Source organism: Thermobia domestica, chromosome 10, assembly GCF_964235325.1.
Source record: "Thermobia domestica chromosome 10, izTheDome1.hap1.1, whole genome shotgun sequence".
Classification (NCBI taxonomy): domain Eukaryota; kingdom Metazoa; phylum Arthropoda; class Insecta; order Zygentoma; family Lepismatidae; genus Thermobia; species Thermobia domestica.
This window is the reverse complement of record NC_137463.1, coordinates 139,136,504-139,163,068: the sequence shown is the minus strand read 5'-3', so window position 1 is coordinate 139,163,068 and position 26,565 is coordinate 139,136,504. Positions and strand designations below refer to the sequence as shown.

The 26,565-nt window shown below is 33.9% G+C and overlaps 1 protein-coding gene across 4 annotated transcripts in view; it reads right to left on the bottom strand.

Moving 5' to 3' along the window:
- Positions 1–26,565, bottom strand: part of Taf1 (TATA-box binding protein associated factor 1) — a 726,438-nt gene that overhangs the window by 622,980 nt on the left and 76,893 nt on the right. For 3 of the 4 annotated variants that reach the window (XM_081728611.1, XM_081728610.1, XM_081728612.1), the window contains exon 3: positions 26,066–26,173. In XM_081728611.1, the coding sequence (XP_081584737.1) occupies positions 26,066–26,173 (108 nt within the window). Of the gene's footprint in view, positions 1–26,065; positions 26,175–26,565 lie in introns of all 4 variants that reach the window. The other variant, XM_081728613.1, reaches the window with a different exon arrangement.

The window sequence follows — 26,565 nt, the reverse complement described above, 5'->3', positions numbered from 1 at the left end:
TATGCAAGTAAAATTCTGTAGATAACGCACGAAACAGTTCTCCATTCTGAGATGATTTTCTAAGTTTCGGATCGTGTTGTCCAATGAACACCATTTATTAATCTCAATATTACTGTATTATTTCATTATATACTGTATGTTCAGATAAATAAAAACACTGACCAAGCATGAATCAGAAAATGCTTGAAAGTAGTTGAAAATATCAAATCTAGAACAACTGCAGGAAATAAGTTTGTAAATCATTGTCTCCATTGACAGACATTCTCCAATTCTCCTCATTCTAACATCTTTTTCTTTCTAGGGAAGAGAAAATCTTGCTTGTCACACTGAGTATGTATTGAAATTGAAAGTGAAACATTTGAAAAAGTTTGAACCTGACAGGAATTTGAACCCGAGTATCCCGAATAGAAGTTCAATGTGTTAATCACTTACCTACAGCTTCACTTTATCTACCACCCAAACTATTAGCTAGTTAAAATCGTTCATAAAAGACTACATACAAGGTACTAATGATCGTGTAAGGAGACGTTGTTTATGTGAGTGTCACAATGAGTTACTCGAGATTTCCTTCTTTATCTCAAAAACAACTTATATAGACCTTCCTCAATGAGGAAAATATCACGAAACATTTTTTAAATTGACGCTACCTCATCGTTTTTAACGATGGTCCTGATTGCATTACAATTCTTCCTCACCTTAACCTGTAATTTCCAAAGAAAAGACAGCAAACATTATTTTTCGCATTCTCTGAATTTTATCAACACGTGTAGAAATAGAAAGTTCTATTTTTATCTTCCGTAACTACTAGTTTATTTTCTTATCTTTGTATAAGTAATTTGTGGCAGAGTGGTAAGGCAGGAAACTCATGTTGCAAAGACCCGGGTTCGGATTCCGTCATGGCAACTATTTTTTAATTTATTGGAAGGTATTATTTATGTAATTGGTATTGGAATTATGTTATTCCATTATTACTATTAACAACGATTAAATATACTTTGTTATATTAAAAAATAAATCATCCCATCAAAAATATTTCATGAAAACAAAGCTCTCAGCCTCGAGCCTCATTCACTCTTAAAAAGTTATCACATGTAGAGTCAAGTCTATTACGAAGTCTAATATGTTTATTCTGAGAACAGTACGAATCTCTATATCTTAGTGTAAGAAAATTTCATGACTTGGTTGTTACGGAACACTGAAGTTGTTAAATCTTACGATCTATGATAAGCTATGCCCATTATATCAGTAGACATAGTCCTACGTCTGCATTCACTTTCACTTCTTATACACATAGATAATAGTTAATTAATAAATAGGAATATTCCACATACACTGCAAAATATTGCACTAGATTACCAAAATATATCACAGTATCTGGTGTCGCAGCACCGTTCCTTCCCAAGTTGAGCTCGAAAGACGTTACCATTTATATCTTGTCTTAACACTAGAAGGACCGCACTTTCTACCTACCTACAATGCCCGCAATGGGTCATTTTGACCCATATTAATTTTTATACTGATAGTGTGGATTTTTCTGTTGGGTTCTTGTCTTTCTGCACTAGAAGGCGCGAATTATAGTAAATGTTAGTTCAGAAGTACTTTTTACGTACATTAAGGAGTAAACAGAAATACTTACATACTTATATATACAGATATACTTATATATACATATAGATAGCTAGTTATAGGGTATATGGAAGTGATATATGCTTCAACAATACACAATTTATTTTTCTAATTTGTATGAGAATTAAAATGTTAAAAAAAATGATTTTTTACAAAATGATGTTTCTAATAGTTTTCCTTCTGTTATTCTTTTTTGAACACGAAATTGTTTCTAGGCAGTCTGTTATTTTACAGATGAACACTTTAGTTAACATTTTTCCTTTCTTATTGAAATAATCTTGGGAATACAATGAGCTATAGAGCTTCACCCACTCATGAAAATGGTGCAAGGAGAAAACTGTCTTACACGTCTTTCTTGCACTCATTACACACCAACACTTTCGATGAGCACTTTCCGCAGGCAAATCTTTTGCATGATGGGCAGCATGCAGATAACTTGTTGGCATATTTTGGTGCGACCTGGCAGTGCTTTCTTTTTGTAGAACCCTTAGTTTGCTGTGGAAAATATTGTTTGGGATTACCTTTCCTTTTTTTTTTTTTTTATGACTTCGTCAGCTAGATCCAAGAGGAACTTCCTTCTGCTTATCCGTTTTCCAGTGACTACTTTGTAAACTATCCAAGAATTTATGCCTGTCAAGTCCAATATGTTATAAAGAACATGAACTGGCCATCGTCTACTACCAGCTCGATCAGAGTATTTGCGCGCCATTTTAGTCCAGAACATCTACACCTACTTACGTGTGATTGTAAAAGACAACTGTTTCTGGCTTCTTTTTCCCTGTTGTTGGTACTTCTACATCAGGATTCAGAGTGCTCAAAATTAGCACGTTCTTATTTTTTCTACAGAGGTAGTCTGTCATTATGTGGCCATATTGGTTTTTATATATTTTTGTATCATATAGCTCTCGATTTGGTTCCACTTTTTTGACACAGACTGGTAATTCTCTACGTTGTTTCCGTACTGTGCCAACAATGCTGATAGCATCTTTCTTCAACTTCTCAGCTAGCGATACAAAAGTAGAAAAGTTGTCGCATGTAAGGTTCAAGCTGATTTTCTTATATAGTTCCATTAGACGTAAAACTACATATTCCGGAAGAGGCTGATCTGCAGGCTTATTTTCGTCTTTTCCTAGGTAAGGAAATCCGTGAAGGCAGTAGTTAGTATTGACGTCAGCTAACAGCCAGTACTATATTCCAAATTTATCCTGTTTCGTTGCAACGTACTGCAAAAATCTGCATCTACACTTTGTGGGATATAGTTGTTCGTCACATGTAACATTTTCCCGAGGGTTGAAACAATTCAACGAATTTTTCACAAATATGTCCCATATTGAAGATGCAAGGGGAAATTTGTCGGTTTGTAGCTTGATTCTTTTCTCTGTACGTATATCGAATCGAATTTACTTCATGATTTCAAGAAATCTGTTCCTACGCATTGCACCTCTAAAAGGAGCTACTCCCCATTTGCTGGACCAACAACTTTTCAGTGGCATATTCCGCAGACCTAACGCACCTCTAACATAGAGCAATAATATGAAAATTAGAAGTTCATCTTTATCTACTGTCCAATTAGGTTTTTCTTTCTTCGCCTCTTTCTCGGTACATCTTTTGATAATTGATAAGAATTCATCATTGATAATCAGTCGAAATGCACTAAACAACGAATCCTCGGTTATATTTTGCTTTGCATAACGTGTTGGCCCTGGAGTATTACGTACGATGTTATGCGTCTGTCTTCTACCCTGAGATGAAGCTGATGAATCTATAACCTCCCATTTTGTTCCATCAGCCGCAGTTATAGATCTTGGTAGATTATGTGTTTGTGGTACGGAATCTTCAATATCACTTGACTCATTCGAAGAGGATTCCGTTGATCTTTCGGACACGTTCTCACACTCTTCTGTAAATTCAGAATCCGAACCTGAAATCGGCACATCGTCATCAGACAATGTATTTCCATCTTCATCTCCAGAATCGCTTTCTGAAATACTTTGCAATTCTGCTAGTATTTCTTCGTTGTTGCGTAAAATTTTCGATCTTTCCTGTGAGATGCTTCCAGAATGATCGCATAAAAATTGTATCTTGGTCTACAAAGCAGTCTGTTTCATCACCTCACCTGTCCCCAAGAACACAAGTAACTTGTAAACATTGAGTAAGTTTTGAGAAGATCAAGAGGATTTTCTAGAAAGCAAGCGACCATTTCTCCATTAGTTATTACTTATAAGGATTGGAAATGAATAAATATGGAATAAAAAATAACAGACGTAGTGAAAGAAGATTTTTATAGATTACAGCATTAACGAATAACACCTAGAGGTAACATTATGTATTCCACTTGGTAGTAACATGTATTTTATCCTTGCGCGCCATCTGTCAGACACATCAAAAACTTCAGTAAAAATAGGTACGTCTAGTTATGTGTAACACAGTTGTAAAACACAATGGCATAAAATATGTTGCTATGTGTTTAGTTCGTACCAAATATTGAAATATACCATAAAAATATATGGAATTTAACATGGGTCAAAATGACCCATTGCGGGCATTTTAGGTATAACTATAAAATTTGCCTTAGTTTGTGAAGCCACAATGCTCTGAATTTTAGCATTGGTGCAGGCCAATAGCATTAACAAATTCATAAAATATTATTCAGTTAGTATTTCAAATACGTTTACAGTAGAATATTAAAATATGGTGATGGGTCATTTTGACCCATCCGGTCCTTCTAGTGTTAAAGCGAGTCGGTATATTTTTGAGCGTTTTGTTCTGGATATTATTTCCGTTTTCAGGATAAGATAGTCATCATGCTTAGAAAAAGTACTTCATTATATTCTATATAGTTCTGTTATCAGGTTGTCGGAAAAGTTACGACATATTTGGTCTGTTTTACATCTATTTCACAACACAAAAATAATTGCCTATTTTGTTTAGTAATGTTGTGCTATCTTTCAGCAAGCTGCAGAACTCCTCGTTCATAGTAGGACCTGTCTTTATCCGTGAAAAACTGAGGAAGGTGCTGGTCTACAGCCTCATCGAAATTGAATGTTACACAGCACAAGAACTGTTGAAGAGAACGAAACAAGTGGAAAGGAGCAAGGTCGAGCGATTATGGTGGGTGTGGCAACACATCTCACTCAAACTCTGAGTTTTTGACGGGCGACTAAACTTGTGTGTGGTTTCGAGTTGTCGTGATGGAACACGGCCCCTTTACGATTAACAAGTTCTGGCCGTTTCTGGATGATGGCATCGTTCGAACTGGACAATTGCCGACAGTACTCTTCGGAATCGATTGCTTTGTTCTTAAGTAGAAGCTCAATAAACACGATTCCTTTAAAATCCCACAACACTGACTGTATAATCTTTCTCTGGTGAACATCTACTTTCTATGTCGTTTGAGGCAAACGACCCCTTCGGGACCACAAATGTTTGCGCACCACATTGTTCTCCTTTCTATCAAACAATTAGATGCATGTTTTTCGCGGATGGTATAATCTATACCTTACTGCTATTGACGGTATGAAAATAAAATACTACACATTACCCCATATCCATTTTGGCAGTAGATTCCTGTTTTTGATAAGTTAGAACAACATTCTTGGACACTGTAGCGAAAAATGTATTTGCTTTTCCATGCATTGTACGAAAAACACAAAGAGTGAACACAATGAAAACGAAATAAGGAAAAATATACGATTTGAAGTACTTTGCCTCTCTCTCGATAAATCATATATCTTGGTAGTGTAATAGACAATGAAAGAGATATTTTTAATTGGGATAGTTTATAGATAATTTTTAATTAACTGAATCTTTATTTTTCTTATAACCGAGACTTGTTTTCTCTTGGTTCGTTTTGGACTTGCAATTCCATTATTTTAGTGGAAAAATGAAATTTCAGCAATAACCGAATGGCAGATATTATTCTGGAAATGTATAAACCATTGAGCTAAACTTTGATAGTTGTAGTACGGAAAATGTGATTGTAACAACCACAGGAATTTTGTCATCACCAACAGTGGATAATCAAATTTTAAAAAATAAAGGAAAATAATGAAATCCGGAAAACGGATATTCTTCCTATCTCTACGTCTCTATGCCATCCTACCTATGTTTTGATACTCAAGTTCATAACCAATCACGATTAAACATGTCAAAGGAATCACCATAAACTCCACCTAATCATACTATTCGACCCCTCTCTGTTACCATTTACGTCAATTAACATTGTGTGACTGTATTTTCCAGCTAACACACTATCTGAAGAATATATAACCAAACTATACACAAATTTTTGCTCCACTATCCGACTTCGAGCAGCCAAGGTTGGATCCACGTGGGACGTCACCTTATATAGACTTAGTTGCTATAATCGTAACTTTTTTCCACTAGACAACATTGATCTTGTCATGACTTAAGTAATGTTTTAAATTTTCTCAGAGCCATGACTTACAAAATTTCAAGATATAAAGACTAGAGCAGGTGCCACTTGACATACACATATTGCTAATTATATTGGTCTAGAGGATTTTTTGTATTATAAAGAAAGAGCTATATCCTTTCCGCTGTGTTGTTTCGTTTTATTTTAGTCATCTTGTTCATTGTCAGTTATTGTTGTTCGTTTTCTTTTAATATTTTGCTTACTTTTATTCTATCTTAATAAATAATCATTAGTGGTAAATCGTATTTGTTCTATTATGTTCTGTTCTCTTTAAGCCTTAAAGAACTTAGGTAAATACATTTTCTTTGAAACATCTCCGATCTGAGATTTCTCGGGTTCGTGACTCTTGGTATTGTTCGGGGTAATGATGGTGGTCGCCTATTTTACCCCAGACAACCTAAAAAATCATTTCAAATGGGGGCTCTTAGTGCGGGATATTTAAGGCGCTTTTGGTCTCCTTTCAGACCTAACCATATTCTACCATATGGGACTGAATTGTAGCCGAACAGGGTTAATGCCTCTATTGCGTTATATAGTTACCATAGACTAAAAATTAAAGTTTTTAATGAGAGTAGGACACCTGTTGTTTTTCTCCTCTTTCACTTCAAGAAGAGCATAACAACAACCTAACGATTATAGCAACTATTAAGATATTTTTATTTTATTTATTATTTTAGCATTAATACTGTTGATTACGTTCAAATTTTACAATTGTGTTAGTATTCCTATTAATCTGGGTAAACTAAATATTATTAAGCTGTATTTAAAAAAATCAAAAGTAACACTTCAGTATTTTACACGTACATCATTCCAGTACTGTTTTGAGGGAACGGGATGAGTTTCCAAATTTCTGGATGGTAATGTTGTCAATGAGTCCCATGTAGCTTATTTCTTTTTAATAGTGTTAACAGCAGTAGTTAGTAACTGCAGCTCTTAGCACCAGTAGAAATAGGTATACTAACTAATGTATTAGCCTTTGTTCGTTTCTATTTTCCGTTTTCTGTTAGTTATAATTTAACAGTAAGGTTGAGGGTTATTCAGGATGGAATAGTAATTAAAGAGATAGTATGTTGTTATTAACAGAAAGGCATTGCTGTTTTTAAACAGAAAGGCAATGCTATTTTTATCTTGGGAGTAATCGAAATTTCACCACACCTTAACCGGATTGAGTCAATGAAGTGTTTTTGTTTCTTGTAATCGCTCTTGGAAATAAATAAATGAAAACAGAGAGAGAGAGAGAGAGAGAGAGAGAAGGAAGTAGCTGAAAGAAGTACTGTTCCTTGAAGTTTGAATTTGATGTTGTAATATGTTTTTGAATGAGAAAAGGTTTTGTCTGAACAACCGAATCGAACGAAGCTATTCTAATGTTATTTATATAAAAAGAAAATGAAAATTAGACAGTTTGTAAGAAGTTGGAAATATAGGATGATTGTTCAGAGAAACGTTATGTTCATTTTTGTTTCCATTGTCGGATAATTATTTGGAAAAGAAGTAAACAAAGTTAATCTAGTGAAGAAACTAAGAGATAAATGTTCGTAATTTTAAATGAAAATATTATATTTCTACCTGTTAGAGAGATGCATACTGTAATTAAGTTCAGAGAATTTTAGCTGCTTATAATAGAAAAGAGCGCTCATTGAAGAACTAGAAAACACCCATGATCCTTTTATATGAGATGTATTGTGGAAAATGAACAGATATACATATAGTTGGCAAGTGAGATTGAGGGCCACAGCCTCTTTGCACTACACACATATATGGAATAATGATAATCCATTCTTTTACTGAGAATTGGATGTAATAAGTAGTCAATATGACTTAGTAATTATTGCTAATAGGTTTTGTAAGTTAATAGAAGATAAAATATCCCAAGCGGAGAACGGGAAACTGTAAATGAAAATCGTAGAAACTTCACTAAGGAATTATCGATAGCCTATGTTTTATTCCTAGCAATCCTTTAAGTAATATTTGCTTATAAGGTGTGATGCAAGTTGAAAAATGCAGGTAAATACATTAGATGTGTATATTGCTCGCTAGTGGTTAGGGCACTTGAATCTCATGTGGCATTTTCATTGGATTGAAAAAATTAAACATAAAATATTATAGTGAACATAGAATGCAATCTCTCCTTGATATGGCTTTGAACAGGAGTGTGTTGTTAATAGATTTTATAGATACTGATAGATATGTGAGGTCGTCTTGTGTGCATTAAGGTTTCATGCTTAAAGCTTTAAGTGGGAAAAGCATTTGCATTTGATTGGAGATTGCCCCAGGATATGATTCCTAGAAAACAGTATATTTAGTAATGAAGCTTAGAGTATTAACGTTTGAACTCACTATAAGACGTAACTAAACTATATTAAATGAGAGGATCAATATATTCCTTTAAATAGCAAGATTATTGGTTAAATGTTGGAAAGGGTAACAGTATTCATGGACGTGCACTAATTCGTTAAAACCTTCCGACAAAACTGTCTAAGCTATAAAAAGGGAATATATTAGTATACTGGTTGGAAAGAAGAAGAGAAATCGTTATATATATATTATGATATTCATATAGTTACATTTTATTTATGCTTACAATAAATCCTCCTTAGAACAAAAATTAGAATAATATTTATGCTTAGAATATGCTTAGGCATCCTTTTGCCTTCTTTCCCTAATACAAACAGCTGAGGCACGGTTGAGAAAAAGAAGTGAATGGAAAAGTGGTGATAATGGGGTCCGCCACTAAAAAGAAAACCTTCTGATTGTCCATCTTAACTGGAATATGGGAAGAAAATGTTTCACGTATCACGCTTTACACTTTATTATTGCTATATTTGTATATAGACTAGAATAAGTAGAATTTATAAGAAAAATATGTTGTTAAGATGTCCTTCATACGAACAGAGTGGGAACCTTATTAGAATCTGGTTGCTTTTTCTTCGTCGGACATGAGGATGAAAAGGGAAAAGCAGTTCAATAACGAACTGAGATTATATCTGAGTAGAGGGGCACATAATTCATCTTCCTATTATTTTCACGTAGATGAATCAGATTCTCATTGGTCATAAATGGCGGGTACATGACATTTGGGCGCGACCGTTTGGGCGCAAAACCTTTTATCCAAATAGATTTTCCTACCTACATATGTTATAATGTACCGGTACTCCATAACTAGAGCCTGGATGTTTAAGTACTGGAAATTTCGAAAAACTTCCACAAATAATTTTGAAAAAACTAAAAATAACATCCTGAATACAGCGAAGTTTCTGCATATCATGCATAACTTGTCTCTACCAGTTGAGAAGAAATGGGAAGAAACTGTAGCAAACTAATGACTGTCCGGTCCCCGTACTATGTGGCTTAGTTTTAAAAGAATATTTCCTTTTAATAAAATAAGACATGTAATTTGTGTAAAAAAGATGTACGTTTTTCGTTAATGTTTAGTTATTTTAAAGATGTGACTATACATTCATACTGCATTGTGTACTTGATTTTTTGAGTCAGACATTTTTAAATTTATCTTAAAATCTGTACATATTTCCATTTTCTATAATACATTATTAAAATGCGTAGTACAAAACATAAATGTTATTAAGTACTGCCCTGTACCACGAGGTCAGAAGAAACGAATACACGCTGTTTTTGGAATAAAATGGTACTTTTAATGCTATGGATGATTCAGGAAGTATTTATTGAATGCTTTTTTGTTGTTTGATCTGCCCATTAGTCCGGATAGTTGATGCTCTATTGTATTAATTAAAATTATTTCAGATTTCATAAAAATAGATACTTATAGGCACTAGCTATACATTAAATTAGGAAGAATAGGCCAAATAAAATTTACTGTAGGCAGTCCGTGACACCCCAAAACAAATTTTCGTCCTTTATAATATATCTAACGTAAAGGAACGATACGATTGGGCGGCAAAAGAAGAACAGCATTATTTCCAACAAGGATATGGAATTTGTATGGCAGTATGACCGAGTTCTCAATGACCAGTTAAGAACGAACAACCACGCCGAAGCAGTTCATCGTGGACAGCTTTGCGCCCAAACGTCCTGCTCCGTAAATGGCGAGCGCTGTTTCAATACGGAAGCCATCTTCCACGCCACTATAGGGATTTTTAGATTGTCAAATTATTATTCCGACCTAAAATGTCATGTTGAGGTGTCGCATACGATACTATATTGTTTTCAAGAGCTAAATTTCCCTAGAGCTACATGGAGGATGGATGAAGGAAAGAAATAACACAATAAACAGTGAACATCGTAACTGAGAGATCCACAGAAAGATCATATAATGGCTAATCTAGGAATTTACTATCTTGAGAGAATTTCGAAATAAATATATAATTTAAATTAAGGGTAATTACCAAGCCTAAGTTTCGAGGGATGCCCTTACATTATAGAATCATTTTGTAGTCTGTACTACCTATTGGGTTCGGGTAGTCATGACAGTAGGTCGAAGATGGCTGCACTTCAAATCCTCATGTGTGAAACGATAAAGTCATAGGAACTAACTAACTTACTCTATGGCCTATGGAACCCGGGGGTTCAATACCGCGTTCACAAAAACTCTCCACTAACTTCTATCCTTAGCTAATTGGATCGTTTCTACTTTATATTCCTATTTCTGCGATATCCATCTTAATATTGTCCTTCCATCTGCGCCTAGGTCTTTCTAATGGTCATTTTCAAGTTGGTCTTCCAGTTAAGATTTCGAAAGCGTTCCTACTTTTTTCCATCATCTTGGCTACATGACCTGTCCACCTGAGCCTCCTAGATTTGATGACCCTAACAATGTTGGGTAAACTGTATAAATTATGTAGTTCCTCGTTATGAAGTTTCCGTCATGCCCGTTTCTCTCGGGTCTGAATATTCGTCTCAGGATCTTGTTCTCAAATATTTTCAATCTATGGTCTTCCTTCAGAGGAAGCGGCCATGTTTCGCAACCACACAGAACAACAGGCATGGTTATCGTTTTATATATTTTAAGCTTTAAATTCCTCGACAGAATTCGCGACAACAAGAGATTTTGAACTGAGTAATAACACGAATTCCCTACTTTTAGTCGACATTTAATTTCCTCTTGAATAGGTTTTTGTCTGTTAATGTTGATCCTAGATATTTGAAAGTATCCACTTTATCAAAAGTATCATTCGATATTCTAACGCAACTATAATTTGCCGTATTACGATCCCGACGCACTTTCATGTATTTCGTTTTCTCTACATTTACTTCTAAACCCATGTTCCTGCAGAGACCTTTAATAAGATCTCTGCATTTCTTTCTATTGTCCTCCTATAATCCCATATTAAATTTACATCATCAGCATATACCATAACCTGGTGAACCCCATTCAACTCCAGGCCCTGGATGCTATCTTTGATTTTCCTTATAGCATATTCCAGAACAAAATTGAATAATAATGGCAACAACGCATCTCCTTGTTTCAGGCCATTCTCGACGTAAAAGTTCGTGGACAAAATCTTTCCTACTCGGACTTTACTTTGGGATTCATTTAACATATCTTAATTAATCTAATTAGCTTTTTCGGTATTCCAAATTCTGTAAGAATGTTGTACAATGCTTCTCTCCAAACCGAGTCGTAAGCATTTCTAAAATCAATAAATAGTTGATGTACCGGAGTATTGTATTCCCACTTCTTTTCGAGTATTCGTCGAATGGTAAATATTTGGTCGATAGTTGATCGATTTTGTCTAAATCCGCACTGAAAATTTCCAATAATTTCATTTGCGTATGGGGTCAATCTTGCTAATAGAATGCTTGAGAGGATTTTATAGGACGTTGACAGAAGAGAAATGCCTCGATAATTATTACAGTCAGTTTTGTCGCCTTTCTTGAGAATTGGAACAATGATTGATTCTTTCCACTCTAGTGGCAATTCTTCCTTGTTCCAGATAAGGAGAATGAGTTTGTGCATCTTGTTCCACAATTTTTCGCCTCCAGCTAAAATTAGCTCAGCCGAAATTTCGTCTACACCCGGTTTGTGTTTCTTTAATCTCTTTATAGCGACTCCTTCTCCACGCACATTAGTTTTTGGCTGCATGTAAGCTATTCGTCAAAGAAATCTTTCCATCTATTTAAGATGCTATCTGTGTCAGTGAGAACTGTTCCGTCAGCTTTCTTTAATATATATAATGCACGAGGTTGATAGCCTTTTTAAAATTCGTTGATTCCCTTATACATGTCCCGAATGTTTTTATTTTTACTATTACCTTCAAGTTCCTTATTTAGCTTTCAAAAATGGCGTTTCTATGCTCTAAAAGTTTTGGAAGTTTCCCGCCTGATGACTACGAAATTCTGTGTAGTTATTTCATTCGGATTTTGCAGCCAGCGTAATTTTGCCTGTTTTCTCTTCTCCGCTAGTTGAACGCATTTCTGGTCGAACCATGGTTTGTTCCTACGTATTTCCGCGTGTCCTAATTTTTCTTTTGCTGAAATTTTAATTCTATCTCTAATTTTAATCCAGTTAGCCTCAACACTAGTGCACTCCGAATCTTCTAAAACTAAGAATCTATTCGAAACTTCAATTTGGGATTTCCCTCTCTTCTAATTTCTTTAAATTAAATCTCTCCGTTTTCAGACACTGAATATTTCCTTTATTCATCGATAATCTCTCTCTTATTATCGCTGCTACCAGGTAGTGATCAGTGTCACAACCAGCTCCTCTAAACGACCGAACATCAATTATGCTATAAAGTCATAGTAAGAAAAACAAAAAGGAAATGCATAAGGCGGACAAGGAAGAATTGTAGTTTTTCCTATAAAACCAATTCTCAATTATTCGCGAATTATTTGTATTTTGAGGCTGATTATAATGAACAACAATCCTCCGATCCCACTCTAACAATAAAAGTGCTTTTGTGTTAATTTCTGAAATAGGGGCTATGATGAGTAAGTCAAAACTAGTGCAGTAAAGTAAGATTATGTCTCTATAGTCGCATATTGCAATACCATCAGTAGGTACTATTTTTCTAAAGGAAAGGACAAACGTATGTAGTGAGCTGGATTCGAACTCCAGTCCTTCTAGTTGAAAAACTCAAATTTTTCTATGTTCTTGATATTACTGATAGTTTTACTTTTCTTTTTATTCGAGTGCTTTTAATATAATGTTTTATTTCATTCCACTTAAAGTAGAGAAATCATTACATTCTCGATATAATAACTTTTCTTACTCTTTTACAATTATTTGCTAAAAGAACTTTTAAAAAAATAGATACACGGGAAAGAAAAATAAATCTCAACGAGAAGTTTATGTAACTATTAAAGGACGGTGTTTGCTTATTAGGATTACGTCACGTCAAAAGGATCTTCTTTCTTTTATCTTACTTCCGGAATTTGAGTTGCCACTACCTCCAGATGATGTGATATTGTAGCTCTTCCGTTAGACAATATGACGAATATTTTTCTTTTTTTCCTCCGAAATATTTCGTTAAAAAAAGAAAGAAAATATTCAATCGAGTGTGAGAAATAGAATGTACACTCGTACTCAATAAACTGTAACTTAGTACGTACACTTGTGCACTAAAAGATGTTCATCAGTTTTTTTTTTTAATTTTAGTTTACGAAAAATATCATTGACAGCTATTAATCAATAACAAGTAGCATTTACTAGTTTACTCTTTTACAATGTCTCTTCACATAAACGTTGAATTTTCGAATATTTTTCATTATAGATTGTTTAAGGGTGGTACACACTATTGGGTATGACCGAGTAGTGACTCAGTTCCACTAGGCTGGGAAGGAATTTAGTACATTTGTAGGTTGAAAGCATGAACGGATAGAATCATCTTGTGTTACAAAGGATATGAGTAGTTATAGAATGTGATCTTCCCCTTTCCCTTTTCCTGTTTCCTTTCGAAGCAAAATATAAAGCAATTAACTTAAACAACTATTTTCTCAAATATCTAATGAATTAATGATTATATATTAATGATTATATATATTAATGATTATATATATTAATGATTATTATGGAGTAACTATAGAATAAACAATGGCTAGTTATATAAGAAATAGTACGTAAACTAGCAATCCATAATAGCTACGGTATGCCACTGTTCGCCTTTTGTTGGAGAAATGTATACAGCATGCAAAGCACAGAAATTTGGGATAGATTAACATTAACATTAACCTTAGAATAGTTTCTAAATAAATTATAGTAAAAGTTAGAATTAGAATTAATAGTAATTAATAAATACGATTATATAATGGGTAGTACCGAATGCCCCTATGAAAAGCTAGGCAAATAATTTGTAAGTGTTCATCATTGAACTTGAACGGTAGTCTAATTTAGAATAATTGATTGTTTTAGTATGCAGCACTATACATAACAAAAAAATATATGCCATAGCCACAGGATAAAGGTTTATTGAGTTTTCATGGTAGTATAGCACATAATTGCGAAAGTGGGATACGAATATAATTAATGAGTACTCCAATGACGATCACAGTGCGCATCAACTGAATCAAAGAGTACCTTGGGCCAGTGACAGAAATAGCCAAATAAGAAAATCTTATGTAAATGGAAGTTAGGAACACCTGTATAGTACACACATTCACGCTAATGATCTATTTAATCTGTATAGACAGATATAGTATATACATGGTAAAGTAGCATAAGCGCTTCCGCTTAAAATCTGAGGGTGAATGTAGATAATTGTTGTGCTGACCATAGATCAGTGAGATATTCAAAACTATATACTTCAGAAACTGGCTGCAAGTTTGAAGTAAATTAGGTCGCCGGTACGTCATATTTTCTTTGGCAAGACCAGGTCACAACAACATAGAATGAAAATATTGTAGAAAGAAAGGATAACCATGAAAATATGCCCATCATGTTTAAAAATAGAAAGCCTAGTAAACATTATACAACCATTGAATGTGTTAACTCTGTGTATATCATAATATTTATGCTGAATTGTGGTTTAATATATGAGGTCACGAGAAGAAAATTTGAAAAACAGTTGAATAAATGTGAACATATGAACTAACCTTCACTATCTTTCAGGATAAGATACCGAAAACTATATTGTTACATGGATGTGCGTGGATGCCAGCCCATAAGAATGTATACAGTCAATACATAAGAAGAGAGAGTAACATTCGGACATCTATTAAAAACTGTTTATGATGTTTTCTCTTACAACAAGAATAATTTCACTTTATTTTGATTTTCTTGAGTTAGTCGATTCAATTGTGTTATACGGAAAGCAAGAATAAAACTCTCAATTGCCCATTGCACAAATGTGGAATTTACGGATAGTAGTACAAAAGCATAATTCTTGTAAAATATGATATGCGACCCCCATGTTTAGATAGTAATGATTTTGATTTGGGAACAAAGTGTTTTGGGGACAATCCCAATGCTATTAACAATTCAAATAACCATATGATTACTACGCTTATATGACACAATTGAAGAGACATACTCCTATGTATTTTAGAATAGATATTTTTATTGAATATAAATTTTCATTAAAATGACTGGCTATCAAATTATGATTTTAAAAAGGTAATTTCATTAAAAAGAAATCGAATAAATGTCAATTGCATATTGAATTATTTGAAATGACTAAGAATTTTGCTTCATTAAATTTTGCTGATTTTGCTTAATTTCAATTAATGAAATTAAATTAAACTTCAATTAGTGATTATAACATTAAATTTTCCAACTTTTTGTTAACAAACTTCAATGGTAACAAGTTGTGGAATTTACTATCTTGTTTGCCTTGTTTCGTTGGTTAACGAAAAATAACGAAATTAAAGAAAAAAACTTACAATTTAATTGATTTCAATAGCCAATCATTCTCAAAATACGAAGGTCATTGCAATGCTATATTTTAAAAAGAGTACAGAGATTTTAAAAACTGTATCATTTAAAACAAAACGAGAGTATAACACTTACTTTTTAGAGAACGCGGAATGATTCTTATTTTACTTTGCTTGTCTTCAAATTCTGACAGAAGTCATACCACTTTCAACGTTAATTTACAAGAATACGCCTGTTATGCATACGCTAATATGAATATATTCGCCTATGCTCCCGCACATGTAGAAATTTTGCACACTTTTTGATTCTTCTGTTTTGAATTCATCTCACAACGTATACACTCTAATTATTAAGAACGGAAATATCTCAGCTGCAAGACTGCGGAAGTAGCACTGACCTTCCTATTCTGAGTCCTGATAACACTATCTGCTAAGCTAATGTCTATAGATTGCTATAATGAAGTATTCGTTAACTAAAATCTTTTTTGTTTTTCAGATAAAAATAACTTAATGGGAATCGAACCTAGTCTTTGAAAATGAAATGAAATCTTTGAGTTTTACGTCTCACGGTTATGCCGGTTAGGCTAAAGGAGACGGTGATGATGAGAGATGAATGAAATGTTGGAATGAAGAAAGTGGGAGGAAACGGGAGAACCCCGAGAAAACCCACGCACACGGTGTTTGTCCACCACAAAGTTCACTTGGCGGGAGCAGGGTTTGAACCCGGGACTCCAAGCACCAGAGGTGAACGCTCTACCACTGAGCCACCGCGGCCCCGAACCTAATCTTTGATGACACCATATAAAGGATATGGACTTCCATCCATTGCAATCCAGAAACCAAACATTAACATTAGATTATGTATGTATGTTGCAAATATGTAAACAAATTGCTCAAATATGTTAAACTGAACAGGAAAAAATATCTTCCAGAGAAAAATTGCAGTGATCTACCTGAAATTATGTATTGCATGATATAACATTAATACTTATGAATTTCATTATTTATTGCACATTACTGTCATTATTATTTGAGGAACACAAATGAGCTCTTGTATATTTTATTGGTTAGATTTATGAATGTAATTCGTATATCTATAAAACAAAATCAAGTATACAAAATTACATTTACGCTAAAAGTGTAACTACCTAGGTATATTTTGGTTCGAATAGTATGACTCTCGCGTACGGTATTGTTAGTTGATTTCATTCTAATACTTGCGAGGAGAGCCTTCAGCTCAATTATCTTACATTAATTCTACTTGAGTACATTTTGAAAAGGGAAAATGAAGAAATTTGATTTAATCGATTACAAAACAAAAAAGTAGCTTCAAATATGTAATTATGAAGTAAGAAACATCACAAAAGCACGTAATTCCTGTGAAAATGTCTTACAATATTAAGATTGAAATTGATAATTGGAGGTCGTGACGTAATTATACAGTAATTTAGGAAAGCATAAATGCAAAACGATATATTATATAATGATTAAGTTAAAAAAAAAAGAAATACAAATACCTACCTGTGCAAATTATTAGACTAAAGGTCGATTTTTCAGGATTTTCGATGAATTTTTGTTTTTTCCCCATTCGTATTGTGTATAGTTGATATTTTTATTGCCAAGGTATCTTCTGAACTTTATGTGTACCTCGACAATAGAAAGTAATGATTCCTTTTATTCCTTACTGGGAACAGTGGTAAGAAACTAGCAATGGCGGTAAACAACTCCATCATTTTATTTTTATATTAGCACATAAACTGGAGTTGATCCTTTCTATATACGTCGTACTAAATTTGCTTTGCATGTTATTGTGTTTTTAGTATTCCAAATAATATTTTAATGTATATAGGAGCAAAATACATGACGTTTTGCTTTTTTAAGTGATATTTTTAGCTGAAGGTCTAGGCAAAAAAGTATTAAATTTTCTTTTATTCTGTATTCGGATGTTTAGTGTTAAGTGACAATTATGGGCAAACCCAAAGACATATTGCACTGAGTGTCTTGTGAAAGAAGAACGTTACACACAGCAAGAAATAGCTAGAAACCTGTCTATTTCTCAAAAAACTGTCTGTCGAGTAAGTCAGGCCTTGAAGCTCGATGAATCATGCACGCAAAACCGCTCAGGTAAATGTGGGCGTAAAACAAAAATCAGCCCTCGTGTTCAAAAGAAACTAATACAGATGGCCAAATCCAATAGAAGAGCTACTAGGATTTGTCAAATCAATTAAAGGCATACGGAAGTGGCATATCTCAGTCTACAGTGAGAAGACGATTATGTGCAGTAGGCTTACGAGCGTGAAGGCCCCGTAGAAAGGCAAAGTTAGCCCCAGCAATGGCAAAGAAGAGATTGAAATGGACAAAGGAAGTGAAAAATATATTCAAGGATGACTGAAGCGAGAAATACCAAGCATTACATATTTATTAGGTATATTTTGTAAATTCGGGCATCTTTGAGGTGTGGTACACTTGAATATTTTTTAACTTTATTGTACAAGGGTTTGCGGGAGCAATTGCTCCTCTGAATATAATGTTTGGTGTATGATATTGTAATAAAATTTAAAATAAATAAACTCAGATATATTATACTATTTCCAGCTATGTTTCTCTGATGAATCAATATTTTCCATAAGTAGGGAAAGTAGCCAATATGTTCGCAGGACGTCAGATGAAACATTTTTTCCAAACTATTTCCCAAACAGTGAAGGACCCATCGTCAGTCATAGTCTGGAGCTGTATGTCAGTGTATGGTCCTGGTAGACTGTATCTCGTGAAAGGGATGATGAATCAAAAACAATATCAAAAGTGCTAGAAACCAGACATCCCGCGAAAGAAGGACTGATTTCCGGATGGGAACTTTTTCTTATGCCTGATTATGGGGCCCCATGGCATTAAGCAAATACTGTAGCTAATTTTCTGAGAGAAAATGGTATTCAGGTTCTGCCATGGCCAGGAAATATTCCCGACTTAAACCCTATCGAAAACTTGTCGGCTATTAAGAAGAAAGTGAACAGAGAAAGGATAACCACTAAGATTGATCTCATCTCAGCACTTATCAGAATACCGCATTGGGATGAGGAAGTGAAAAATAATTGTGTAAAGTTAATGAAAAGTATGCCAAAGCGTATAAAAACGGTAACAAAATCGAAAGAAATGCATACAAAATACTAATAGGTTGTAACACGGTGAAACAACGCAGCAATACAGGATTTGTTTGAAATTGTGTTTAAGATTCTTCATTTTTCAAACTTAGTCTAATAATTTGCACACGTCTGTACCTATGCTGGGATCAGTGCAATTACAAACAAATCTTATAATGTATAAAAGAATTACTGAATGAAAGGAAAATAATTCATGAATGTAATTCCATGTAATTCGGTCTAATAGTTCATTTAAGCAATTCCTTTTTAAGGAATTCAATTCAAAATGAGTGTCAATAATTAAATAAGAATAAAATGGGATACAAGAAAGTTTATCTACAGGGAAAATTACTAAATAACTGATACTAGCATATCTCATGTTTCATATTCATAAGGAAATCGGATATAATCATAATTTTAATCAGCACTGCTCATCTCTGTTCAATCATAGATTGTGTGCGAATTTAACTTAATGTATTTTCTGCTCACTAAAATATCTCTTGACCTAGATGACTGTGCATACTCAATTAAGAAAATGTAATTTCTAAATTGATTTGATGAATATTACTATATGATAAATAATCATCCGAATTCGCTTACGAACTAACTACACTTGTTTATATGAGGATAATTATTTCATTATTAAATAATTAATGAAGAATAAGTTTAATGAAAAAAAAAAGCTGTAGAGAAAATACTTTTGTTGCATTAATGTTAATGATTTCCGTATTGGAAAGTAAAATATTAAATTTAAGAAATCCTCATACAAACTAAATAGGTTTAAGGTAACTTATAAGTGTGTTTTCTAACAGTCATTAAACAGGTAGAATGTCTTTCACATTAATTATTATTTTGTCTCTCATACGTGCAAAATATAAGGCGCCAGTAAAACTCGAATAGTAGTATGATTGTCGAGATTAAAAGGATTTACTTTAATCCTACTATTAATTGTATGTTCGTTTAAACCAATATAATTAGTTTTGTTGTACTTACTACATTGGTTGGGATTAATTAAATTTCTGATTGTTTTATAAAAAGTATATATATATATATATATATATATATATATATATATATATATATATATATATATATATATATATATATATATATATATATATATATATATATATATATATATATAAAGTATATTTTTTTCTGCTAGAAGTAGTAGTTCGATTATTGTTTGACATTTAATTTTCTATACTATTTGGATATTATTAGAATCTGTTTTTCGTTGTATTTTACCCCTCATGCTCTTAGCCTTCATATATTCTTGTTGTTCTTTTACTTATTTACTAGTTTTTTGCATACATTATTGTTATTGTTTAATATTGATTTATATGTCTTACTGGAGCTCCTCCGTGGCTAAGCGGTTAGCGTACGCGCCTTTGGCGTGGGAGGCCCGGGTTCGATTCCCGGCGGGAGCTCATGTGGTTCGGATTCCACGTTAATCAGTAGGTCCACGTCTCATATAGCCTCGCTGTGAACGGGACGTTAAACTCAAAATCAACTCAACTATATGTCTTACTGTTGAATGTATGTGCGTTTATTTAGTAGATATTTGTTATTTGATATATATATATTTTCACACTTCCTAGGTGATCCCAAGAATCATATGAAACTAACTGCAATTATTCTGTCCTTATGGAATAAATAGTGCAAATATATAACCAACAATAATAGAATCAAGTTGCTGAGAGATGAAGTGATTTTTTTTTAACAATATAATAGTCGTTGATATTTCTTATGTGTGTGAAAATGAATAAAAGTCTTATGTAACTGAAAAAAAAAAGTATATTACTGTTTATGTTTAAAAACTATGCAGTTATAGCAGAATGAGACAAATCGTCTGGCTATTAAATTAATTCCATGGTATTATATACGGTATAATGTGTGATACATTTTATCTTAATTGTTTTTATTGCATCTGCTGAAACATAATGTATTGTAATCACTTAACTTGCTTTTTGTAAGCTATTTATTCTCAGAGGTAACATTATTATGTATTGTCAGAGATAACATTTGTATTCTTTTTTCTTGTGTTCATGTGTCTGGTACTTACGACACATACTGCAGTAAGAAATGACTTTTAAACAAAAGAAAGAAAAAAAAAAAGACATGAATCAATGTGGTACGATCGACAGAGATAATGTGTCCTGAAACTTTCCGTATTGCATTGCTCATATTATACTGTGTATAAGCGTACACTTTAGCACATTTTAGGTTTACAACTTACATCTGAATTTATCATTACTAATACAGAAATAAAAAAATGTATTAATATATAGAATTTTCATATTCCAAGATTATCTAACTTATTTACAGAAGTGCTAACTTACAGAATGAGTAATGCAAGTTTTATGGAAAAAGAGAAGCCCTATAAAAATGAAGCAAATTAATCAGATTTTATTATAACGTGAAACAATTTAGCACAAAACATATGGTAGCCATAATACCTACCTAAAAATACTGTACATTATAATTATCGCAACTGGCCCATAATTATATTCTTATGAAATAATTAAACACTTACTTCAAGTTACTTTCTTATCATTGGTCCACTTTTTCTCTGGTATGACACAGGTGTATCTTGATTAAAATTGAACCGGAACCGATGGCATGGGTCTGTAATCCAGTTGTTTTAAAGGAAGATAGTGATGCGAGTAACGACCTACACTATGGGTGGCGAGTACCAAACTAGTATAAATTACTCTAGTAGTAACTCTTACTTCTTTAGTCTGGACTACTTTAGTAAAGTACTTCCGTAGTAATATACTCTTTTAGTAACTGTTGAAGAGCTCAATTTCTATTTACTTCTTTAGTTGTAACTAAAGTAGTAACGCCTTTTTACTAAAGAAGTAACCCATTTTTGCACACTGCTGGCACGTGCATTTCGTTTCCTATCGGGAGCTGGAGCTTATCAGATTTGCCCATGAAAAAAGACAGAGAAAATGCGGTTGTAGTGAACAGGAAGTTTTTGGAAAAATCAAACGTGCTTCATTTACTGAAAATGCATTTAATACGAGAGGAATATAATACAAAAATGTTGTTAATTGAAAGACAAAGAAAAATCATGGAAGAAAAAATAACCCTAAAATGCAAGTTATGAAACGAAATGGAGCAAACTTCAGGTTCCGGTTCTTCAAGCAATGTACTCGAGAAATTTGTTTTTTGTAAATGAATATGAATATGTTTTATATTATAAATCATTTACACATGGCATAATATTTGTGTTTATTGTTTCAACATCAGCACATTTAAATTTGGAAATAAAATGAAAATGTTAATCATCTAATTGAAAAAAAAAGAAAAAAAGAAAAAAAGAGAAAGAAAGAAAAGAAAGAAAGAAAACAGACAAAACATAACTATAAAATTATACATAAATAAAATGGACCACATTTCACTGCAGTAGTGACCATCCAGTGCCTTATTTACTCATTTAAGAAGAAAAAGTCTTTACTTCTTACTTCTCTTATGAATTAGGTATATTTTCAATTGAAATACCTAAGTATTTATTTACTTTTTTATTGAACAAAATCTCAGATACAGCATAACTTTGCCATTTTACACAGGGAAATAACAAAAGAAAGAAAAAACAAGACAACAATAACAACATAAAACAGTCAAAAAAGAGTGTAAAAGTAATATTATTCCGTCAAAACTCGTTTAACTGCTCTATCAAACACCGGTTAACTCGAAAAATGTCCACAAAAGTTGTTACTTGATTATAACGGTTTGGCATTCTGTAAAAAAGAGACCCCTGTATAATTGCCAACCTAGGATGAGCAAGATGGAATAGGTGGGTATTCCAGGTTATGCGGGAAGGGACACGCAAGTAATAGGACACGCACGTTCCTGAAGTAATATTTCCAATCTTAAGTTTCCATTAACTATTTTATGAAGATATTTCAGGTTAGAGATAATTCTGCATACTTCCGGAGTCTGAATATTAAGATGTCGCAAGAGTTCCTTCTTAGACAATATTAGAAGTGCACGAACACGAAAACGGACTATAGCAATAAAGAAATTGAGAATAGAATCAAGTCTGGAGAGATGTGTAGGTGCTGCCATGGCCCATATGGGAGAACAGTATTCAATCTTGGGAGCTATCAAGGCTTTATAAAAAGTTGCTAATGAAAAAACAGTGCGTAGTTCACTGAATCGATAAAGAAGTCCCAACATGCGCACTGAAAAATGAAATGAAATCTTTAAGTTTTACGTCCCACGTTTATGCCGGTTACGCTAAAGGAGACAGTGATTATGAGAAATGAGTGAAATTGTGGAATGAAGAAAGTGGGAGGAAACGAGGGTATCCCAAGAAAACCCACGAGCACGGTGTTTGTCCACCACAAAGTCCACACGGCGCGAGCTGGGATCGAACCAAGGACCCCAAGCACCGGAGGTGAACGCTCTACCACTGAGCCACCACGCTTCCTCCATGCGCATTGAATTCGTAAGTATTGAAAAGATGTGGTCAGAGAATGTAAGTTTTGAATCAAAGATGACATAAAGATCATTATGATTAGTAGAATGTGTGATAGGGAAATCATTGATATGATAAGTGGAGGGAACAGGAGACTTTTTCAAAGTAATAGTAATACCCTTTGTATTTTTCAAAGTATAATAGACCTTTTGCTAGCTTGCATCTGCTTCTGGCTGAAATGCGTATTGGGTGATGTCATTCACATCCACAGAATCAGGGTGAAACATCTCCAATTTCTATTACACAGTTGTACAGAATTGCAGCAGCCACAACAATATTCCCACACTTGTTTTGTTTTATTGAGAACAAATATCGTATTATTTTAATGAGAATTTGGAAACGTTTCTTCGGAACACCGAATGTACGCTCTATTATTGGTACTCGTAGCAATATGGGCTCTATTGTAGCGCCCTTCAACTCGTGTGGGTTCGAAACTAGGGATGGGCAAAACCGGTTTTTATAAAAACCGGAAACCCGTTTCTAAAAAAACGAAATCCGAAAAACTGACATTTCATTTTTCTCCAAAACCTTTTCATCGAAACAGGTTTCGGTTTTCTTCAAAATCGGTTCGGTTTTGATTTCGGTGAAAAGTTTTGGAAAGCACATAAAACTATTTCTGTGGAGACAGAATCGGTTTCCGGAGAACAACGAAACACTATTCTGGTCTGAAATAGAACAAATTTTGAAAAAAAAACCGGAAGCGGTTTTGAAGAAAACCGGATCCGGTGAAAAACAGAACCGGTTTTGAAGAAAACCGATATCCGGTTTCGGCGAAAAACTGAACCGGTTTTGTAGAAAACCGAACTGGTTTCGGTGAAAAAACCGAACCGGTTTCGGTGAAAAAACGAACCGAGTTTGGAGAAAACCGAAATCGTTTTTTTGAAAATTTTCAAAAACCGGTTTCGGTTTTCCTAAAAACCGAAAACCAGAAAGCCGTTTTTGAGCCCACCACTTGTCGAAACACAGAAGTCATAAGATGTTTGGAGAGAGCATATCCACCATCTCCAACAAGCAACCCGTCATATTGTCCATTTTCAAATTATGCAGGAACTCTACTATTGTTCCAAATGGGTGCATCATTCGTGGAACCCGGCCAACGGCTTACCACGGTCAAAATCTGCATATTGGCATCACAAATGATTTGTGAATTGATATAAAAGAAATTCTTGTGATTTCTATATAGTTCTGCTTGTGCTCCTGAAGGACAAAATATGAGAATATGCACACAATCTATGGCCTCTATTTGAGAATCCACCAGTTCAATAGAATTCTCTTTTGTTCCTTGAAGTATTTTCTTGGTTCTGTGACATGAGCACGCACAGTGACTGAACTCTCTATCACACTGTTAAAATCTCTTCCAGCAGTAGTACGATAGATGTTAAGGTCCCTTGCTACGATTTGATAAGTACCAGTGCAAAAGATACGCAATTCATAAAGAAGTTGCAGCCTACGAGACAAAGCACGCTTCCTATCAGAATTATGCTGCAGTTACGGCCCCAGAATACCAAGCAGCGACTGAAAAGATTCTTTACGAATACCAAACCGCCCTTTGAAATCGTTATCGCTATACATCGCAAATGGGTCTTTCTCTCCATTAAAGCTCTCATTCTTGGGATGTCTACCTCTTCCTCCATCTCCGTATATTTTTCGTAGTCCAGGTAATCCATAGAATTCGATATTTAACACGCAGAAACCAAAGAACACATCTTACTCTCTAACTTTACTCCTACTACTGTTTAGGAGTAAATTTTGGTCTTATTTACTCCGTAAGTTACTAATGTAGTAACATACTCCTTGACGGTGCTCTCCACCAGTTATGGAGTAAATAAATTTACTTCTCTAGTTAATGAAAATTTTACTCCTGTAGTAATTTACTCCCTTACTTCAGTACTCTCGACTGGAAGTCGCCGATTTCCTTCTCTCTTAGTAACTTACTAATTTAGTTTCACTTACTCTCGGTTGGTGCTCGCCACCCTATGTGGGTTAATATTGTATGATTATCTATACACCAGTCAACTGCACGGTAATCAAGCCCTGATCGTGGTTCAAAGCTCACTTTAATAGTAGGTCCTGTCCTTCATAGCCTCGATACTGCATAAAGACGCCAAATAACAAAACTCTAAAACTCAATTCTATTATAGACTACACTAACTTGAACTATACACAAAAAACACACTAACACAAGGAGATACGTAAGTTCATCTGCCGCTTCGAAATCACTAAAGCAATGTCATATAATTCATTTTTTTTTTTTATTATTATTCGCGTTTACCTCGTTGGTTTTCTTCCTATTTTTGAACTGAAATTTTATTGTCTGATTGTTCATTTAAATGAGGCATTAACTATCAGTACATTATTTAAAATAGAGCTATACATGAGAATTACGAGTATAAACGAACAAATAAAACAAAACTCCATGTATCCAGTATAAATTTTATCATACGGACCAGAGTGTGCAGTATACACGTAGAATTGTCTTAATTATTCGTTAATTGCATTCAAATTTGATCATTAACGCGCATTGTAATACTATGTAACTTCCTGATTCCTAAGGATCAAAGTCAGACATACTATGGATACTACAGCACGAAACCTTACCATCTTCAGTATGTATCGCTGCAGAGGGTATATGTGCATCCACTTCATCTTCTGCAAGTTCATTAATATCCGAATAGTCAACAGCAGATGGAGATTTTACATCGCAATCTGAAACCAAAATTGTATATATTACCAACAAACTCTTGAACTACACACAAATGAACATTAACTACTTATTCAATCGTTCCAAATATTACTATTTTATGTACGATGATTTCCAGTTCAGTTTACGAAGCCAGATTTTCTTTCTCTACAGAAGAATTTAAATGCAAATATAATGAGAAACCTTTTAAGTAACTCTTGTTTATTCCAAGAAATACGAGGTGAATTCAGAAAGTCAGTTTCCCACGCGTCCGATAGCTAGGAAACGGTATGTTGCGCGAAGCGACTACGTGTACGTGAGAGAGTAAGGTCCTAGCATGGCACATGTACTAGCGGAACTTCCCTAGTGCTCTCAGCAGCGTCGTGCCAGTGGTTGAAGATGGACGTTCCTATTCCAG